At 39.6% G+C, this 7214-nt stretch overlaps 1 protein-coding gene across 1 annotated transcript; it reads left to right on the forward strand.

Annotated features, from left to right (window-relative positions):
- The first annotated feature begins 701 nt into the window (after positions 1-701).
- LOC134842900 (uncharacterized) lies at positions 702-2276 on the forward strand. The gene is made up of 4 exons (XM_063859416.1): positions 702-851; positions 1142-1340; positions 1673-1770; positions 2006-2276. The coding sequence occupies exons 1-4, from the start codon at positions 833-835 to the stop codon at positions 2179-2181; spliced, it is 492 nt and encodes a 163-aa protein (XP_063715486.1). The 5' UTR covers positions 702-832; the 3' UTR covers positions 2182-2276.
- The last annotated feature ends 4938 nt before the right edge of the window (positions 2277-7214 follow it).

Below are 7214 nucleotides of genomic sequence, written 5' to 3' on the forward strand. Positions count from 1 at the left end.
GGGTATTTTGAGACCTGAGCATGTGGGCGTTCTTATTTCTAGAGTGGCGGTTTGTAGTCTCATGTCGCTAGTGAACCGAATTGACTCCGATAGAAAAACACAATAGATAGTGTCCCTGACCCTTGAGCCAATGGTTATAGGGCCAATTTTTCTTAACTTCATTGGTGACTTAAGTAGGCGACTGTTACAAATTTTGAGGGGGGAGCGCGCGCCGAAAAAACGCAATTTTTTGAACAATTGTTTTTAAAAAGTACCTAAAAGCCTTTTTCAGACAATTTTTTTTTTCAGAAAATTGCCTGCTGCGAAGAAAACTTGGTCAAAATGGGGTCTATATCGTGGTTTGGGAGAACTGAGACTATCAATCTGGTCGACCTAAAAAGATGACGACAAAATTTTTTTTTGAATTCCCCCTTGAGAAAATCCTAGATCGTCACCTGCCTGAGCCTGAAACCAATCTCTGCTGATTTCCATGCGGAAGTAGATTAATCACGTGATGTTTCAGCAAATCTGTGTTTCTTTGGTAAAAAGGACTGATATGGTTTTTCTTTGACAGTAAGTTTTATATCCATATGAAAAAACTTGCAAACACGTGCCTTGCAATGAGTTAAAATCCAGCTGAAAGTGTATCAATCACAGTATATTGTGAGAAACTAAAAGTTAAATTAAATCGTCAGAGAAAACACTGCGCAATAAATAATTAATGTCTGAGAGCAGGTGTTTTTCGCTCAGCTGAAAACTTACCATCATATCATATTTGAAGAAGCGAGCATACTGAAAACGCATATTTTTGTGTAGCATATACTTTCTTCGGCCATTTCAATTTCAATTCTTAATGGCTTATCACTCTAAAGGTAAGCTTGAACTTCAAAGATACAAAGCTGCAAGTATATTTTTGAAAACCTTGTTCACTTCTTTGCCTGAATAAAAAGCAGCAATGTAGAAAGAATCAGATCTTGCCTTAAGCCCTCCTCCGGCTCGGTTTGGGGCGAACCGTTGCATCTACTTGTCCAGTTGTATTTCGGCAAACAGGCGGATACGAATATTCTATCAAGGCAAAAAATAAACGGTTTTTTCCTGCATGACCTGTTTTTTATATTTTGATTGTTTGGCGTGTTTTTTAAACTTTGTCTGTTAATTTCAGCCACTGCTCTGGTTCTTTTGGTCCTCTGGGTGACCTTCACTTGTCCCCAGTTGGCCTCTGCCGGAGAGGATGAGGACGAGGATGACGATGGACTGTGCAAGAGTGACATGGAGTGTGAGTGGTGGGCCACTTATGTGGTCAAGAGTGACAAACACATGTGTTGTGATGGACACTGTAAAGAGACATGTCTCAGCGACGCGTAATCTAAATTTGTCAATCTTCATTTCATAAGCAGATTTTTGCACAGTTTTTTGGGCTCTGCCAATTTCATAGAATCTTTTCTGTCAATGATATGCCGGCAATATTTGTAGCATGCTTTTCTGTTCTGACCTTTCGGAAAGAAAGCGCTTTCAAGTATTCAAGGACGCTTTTGTTGCGTCGAGTAAATTCCGCGTTAAAATTAAAATTGAAGTTTTTTCGATACCAATAGAATAATTTTTATCAATGTTTCAGATATTAACGTAATCAACTGTCTCACTCGCCTTACCCGCAAAATTTCAAAAAGTTGTTAAAATCTATTTGTTTTTGCAGAGCCCTCATTCTGCTGTTCGTGGTGCTTCCATGTGTTGGCTGCATCCTCTGTGTCGGCAGCATCACAGGCGGAATCATGTATGCAATCAAACTGGGCAGTACGTCACTTTTCACTTAACGTATATAAAAGGAAGCGAAGAAACTTCAAAAAAAAAGAACTTTCAAAAACCGAAAAAGCTCTACTTGACCAGAGATCCCCCAAACGTTTTACTCTGTCATATAAAAACCCAAAAGAGCATGTTAATGAGTCAAAACAGGCTGTTATTTACAGCGAGGGAATATTTTCCCCTGTTACGGATTTTTCAGCCAGCTTTTAAAATGAATTGATTTCAGACAAGAAACAGCAAGTTCAAGTAGTTGCCGGACCCACTGTTGGACATCCAGTCAACTTCCAATACCCAGCTCCCTACCCGGTGCCCGGCTACAGCATGCACCAGCACCCTCCCCCCGGGTACATGGAACCATTCACTCCCGTGGAGTCAAATCAGCCAGGGTTCAAAAACTACTAAAGCTTGAAAAACAAACTTCTATTTTGTTATAATAAGTATTTTTGACCGTTCTGTTGTTTTCTTTCATTGTGGATGAATTTGAACAAGAGCGAAGTCTTCTTCTGTGTGTACATCACAAACTCCTCCTGAGATAGTAATCCTACCACCGTAAAACTTAACGTGTATGTGCACGCAGGAGCGATCGAGGTTTTGATGACGAGCTTCGTCGATCAGTAGGTCAAGATGTCAAGCTTGAGAGTTTTAATTCCCAATTTGACCTGGCTGAGTCAAAATTATTAATAAATCGCGCATATCAAATTTTTGAGATATAAATTTGGGTTTATGTTAAAAACATTTTAGATATAGCGGCAGACGATGATGATCATCAACATACATTGGGCGACCCTAAGCTTTTATGCCAAATGGGAAAGGAGTGAGTGCAATTCTTGTGGTGTGTTTAAGGAGGTTAGACTCACACCATTTTTAGTAGATACCAGTGCAAATTTCACCGCTGGTCTCATTAAGGTATTTGATGCCGTTTTGAGCTTACAAGAGAGACCGATGCCATCCGAGCCGGTAAAGAGTTCTAGCACTCGACCTAGTGGCTAGATGCTTAGTAGTGTAAAGCCCAAGTATCCACTCGAGGACATTTTTTCGAGTGCATCTGCCATGAGTGGGTGTAGCCCTCTGCCGTATGACTTGCCACAGAGAAAACAATTGAGTCTTATCAGTCTGAGTGATTTTCAGACAAAGCCTTGTTGCAAGTAATCTTTGTTGCAAGTCAGCTTTGTTGCATGTAAGTATTGTGAAAAGCTTTGTTGCAAGTAGTTTCGAAAGTACTCAGCACTGTGATGCAAACAGTGGCAATGAGCGCGTTCAATCATCATGCGCTCAATAATTTCCTTTGCGTTTAGGTTTGTTAGATGCTTTGTTGCGTCTGGTGAAGGTGAGTTTCGTGGTTGTCCTCCTCGCGCGCAAATAATACTGTTGTCGAGAAAAGGGGAGAACAGTTGCAGTCTAGTTTTTTGTCAACTTGCCTTGCTGCTTGGTTGGTAGTTGATCATAGTTCTCAACAAACGTTTTTGTTGGGACTGTCAATAAAAGACAAGCTTGGCTTTTCCACGTTTCTATATTAGCTGCACGCTTTACGTTGCCCTTTGAGGTATCGATAAAACTATAACGCTAGCAATTTGATCAAAATCAGTCTGAAAACCGGGAAAAATCAATCAGCTGAGTAGTCGGTGGGGGGGGGGGGGGGGGTTGGCTAACTGTTGTAGCGTTAGTTTGTTCCATTGTCTAGCTCATCCTCAAAGTAGTCTCATTGCTTAACAGATATTCTGGTGCGTCCAGGAGAATTTTTTTGCTTAGTATTCTGCAGCTGTTCCACTAAACGCAAAAATGGCAATGGACCGTGAGCTTTTTGCTATTTGGTGTGTTGGAATTGCTTCATACCATTTTGTTCGTAAACATGCTTCATACCTCCTCCTGAAACTTTTTGCATAACATGTTTTTCCTTCATACGCTTTTGTGCGTTGAAGCAGCTTTGTCTACACTGCGTGATTTTCCGGGCAGATTTAGATTACTGAATGGGTGGTGTGGGAGGTATCAAACTAAGTTTCGCTAAGGCTATTGAAAGAAAGGAAGCAGACATGACTTTGTTATTTTCCAGGCCGGTAGCAAAAAATCTTTCATCAAAATGCTTAGTTTCTGGATCGTTTTTGCTCTTTTTTGTAGTGATCGCAGACGAAATTTTGCTGTCGGATATTGATTGCGCATTTTCACTTCGTTTTTGATGCTTTTTGTAGCTATCTCCGTCATGCTCAAGGCTGTGTTCCACAAAACTTGCTTTTTTTGCAATTTTCGGAGAAAATAGCTTTGCTGTTTTCGCCAGTGCCTAATTTTTCCTTTTTTTAAAAGATTTTTTTCATTTGTTTTAGTAAGAGTAGCGTATTTTTGTTTGACTCTATGGATAAAGTTACTCAATTTAGCCATTTTGACTCAACCCCACTGAAATTCTGGTTGAGCGAGCCAGCTAATGTCCATTTTAAATAACTTTGGGCACCACAGGGGTTTCTGTAGGGCCTTTCCTGATATTGTGCTCTACCATGTTGTAGCCTAGATCAGGAAACTTCATATGTTGAAGCTGGTTGTAGAGTCAGATTGTTCTGTTGAGGTTGTAGGAGTAGACTGATTGTAGATTGAATTTAGCTTTAAGAGTGTAATGTGGACTGATACTTAGCCGGACCAGTGAAGAAAAAAAACTAAGCTGTTTGTGTTCGCTTTGTTTACACTGAGGTGTTTCAGCTTTTTTGATGAGGATGTGCGGACTGCTGCAGCAGAGTCCGTGCATGACGTAGCAGTCCAGTTTCGTGCTGTCAATGAAAAGTGTTACTGGCATCAATTGCAACTGATTTTTGATATTGCCTATCTGATTGGTTGAATATGTATCTTGTGTTGTCGTCTTTCTTACTGTTGTGCCGAGCTGCAAGTTGTTGGATTTTTGATTTGACACGGCTTGAAGTTGTTTTATACTAATTCTGAGCTTAAGCAGTTTAAGCGAAGCTTGTGTTTTTTAAACAACTCTTAGCGTTGAACTTGGAGAAAGTTCCACAAATTCGGTCACATTCCAAAACAGTTTGGTTAGTTATCTGCTGGATATTTTATAGTTGTTTTTTTTCGTTAGTAGATCATAAAATTGACCGTAGTTTCGCCTGCATATAAGAGTAAAGTAAATCGAATAGGTCTGTTGTAGCTTGTTAGTGTGTCGTCCCTCTTGGTTTGAAGTTGGCAGTACGAATTATTTTGAGTGTAGCGAAATCGAAGTCGTTCAGCATGCATTTTTTCCCACTTCATTTGTAAGCTTAATTGGTGCTGGGAACAAGCAAGTCAGCTCATTTTACAAGGTTATAGGTCAGCTGTTTAACCGTTGATTTCAAAGCTGTGAACTTTTTTTCCGTAGAAATGAAACTTATTTGCTAAAACCCTGGTTCATTTGGTATCAATTAGTGAACTTTTTTGAGTAACCAGATAAACGCGGAAACCAGATACTTTAGGTTATCGAATCTACGCAATAATTCAGGTTTTGTCTGTTCGTACTGTTGTACTGTAAGTTTATTGTTCTGTAGCTCTCTACCAAGTATTAAGCGATATCAGCAAGCAATGACTACAAGTATGTAATTTACTCAATGGGGCTTAGACATGAGTTGTTGCCAATCGAAAACTGAAAGAGTTGAGCCAGTTGTTTGCATCTAGTGGGTTGCCGTCAAACTTCTGCAGTTTTCCATCGAAACTGAACCTTCTGATACTTTAGTAGCATTATGGTCAATAGCATTATGGGCATTATGGTCAAATTAAGGGCAAACGCAATTTTTTGTCCAAAATTTTCCACAAAATGCCTAAAAAGGCTTATTTTTGGCCTGTTTTTTGAAAGTTTTGACTGTAGCGCAGAAATTTTTTTACAAAATGGAACCCTTATACTGTTTTCTATTTTAGGACAGCTACGAAAATAAAATGGTCGACCTAAAAACAAAAGTCGGTAAAAGTTTCAAAATGGGCCTGATAATCGATAAATCCGCTGTTGAAGTGAAGCGTGCTCACGTGCTCTTATTTAGGCTCTGGATGTTGACGGTAGCGACTTGATGGTCATATCGTGTGATTGTCTTTTCTATTGGGAGGGGGGGGGGGTAGTTTTTTTCGCCGGCGTTGACTTAGAACTTGCTACTATAAAACTTCTGCAATTCACCTTCAACTCATTCTTCATAAGATGGTTAGAGTTATACATGTGCAGATTTATCGAGTATTCTTATACATTCAGTTAAAGCCCCCTAGAATCATTGATACAAAAATTTCCTGAAGCACTGAAATTGAGATATATTATAAAACAAAGAACACTTTTTTCAACTTTTTTGCATTAATACCCGACTGATATTACATATAAGTACCACAATCTTTTGAGTGATGCTGTGTAGAAAAAACAGGCAACACAATAATTCTCAAAGTACTCAAAAACTTTCAGTTTTCCTATGACAATAAGGACGGTCGTTTAAACTGCAAAATATAGGTATTTGAACAACTCTCATCAACCTGAATTGTTTGCGAACATTTCATTAATCATAACTTATTGCAATATGTTGAGGCTGAACAGCGAGAATTTTCATCAACTACGGCCAACAAACACATTTAAGCAAAAACCGAAACAAGAGTTAATTTATTCCAAGATTTAGCTACTAAAGTTAAAAAGTTTTCTCAGTTTTAAGTAACATTTTTGCTAAAAACTGACCCAAAAAAATTTCTACTTGAAATGACTACATTATAAAACAGACGTACAGTTAGCCGTTCTTACATCCTCCACCCCCAAAGAGCGAGAACTAGTTGGGGTTTCACGATCGGACGGGTGTTTTCCGCGGTTGCCAATCTAATTCCGGCGGACCTGTAGTCGAATTACGGTGAGAACTTCTGAGTCAGGTTTTAAAAGCCAACCTTTACTATTCAAAAAGTGTGGATCTTTCACCCAACCGCTTTCTTTCAATGCCTCAGCAATAATTCCGCGAGTGCCGGTATCTGCTGGATTGTCGCCACTGGAGACATAACACCACTTTCAACTTGTGGTGCATTCGAGAATTTCGGTGACCCGATTAGCCACAGAGACATGGCAAATTGCTAGTAGAGTTCAACCACTGCAATAAAGTAGTGCTATCTGTCCATATGTATGAGTTTTTGATTTTTTTTGTCATAGAGTTCTCCATTTCAGGTCTCAGTGATGCTGCTTGCAATTCAAGCTTAGGAATTGAAAGAGTTTTTCGCTTTTCCGAAACTAGAAGCATTTCTTTTGTGAGGACGGAGCGAGCGCGCAGGAAAGCAACCGAGCATAAGACGTCCTGAAAGCTGCCACCAAAAATATGCAGTTTTATTTGGTCAACCGGGGTGTCAAAGAAACAGCGAGAAATTGTTAGACGGCCAATTACTGGTGAATCAGTATGCCACTCTATGAACTTTTCTTGAAATTCACCTGGCAATGGCTCATCCCACTGCTGGCCGAAAAGAAGCAAAATATC

This window comes from Symsagittifera roscoffensis, chromosome 3, assembly GCF_963678635.1.
Source record: "Symsagittifera roscoffensis chromosome 3, txSymRosc1.1, whole genome shotgun sequence".
Classification (NCBI taxonomy): domain Eukaryota; kingdom Metazoa; phylum Xenacoelomorpha; order Acoela; family Convolutidae; genus Symsagittifera; species Symsagittifera roscoffensis.

Coding starts and splice junctions, on each gene's coding strand:
- LOC134842900 (XM_063859416.1), top strand. Junction 1,341..1,672: donor GAGACATGTCTCAGCGACGC/GTAATCTAAATT, acceptor TTGTTTTTGCAG/AGCCCTCATTCTGCTGTTCG. Junction 1,771..2,005: donor GTATGCAATCAAACTGGGCA/GTACGTCACTTT, acceptor AATTGATTTCAG/ACAAGAAACAGCAAGTTCAA.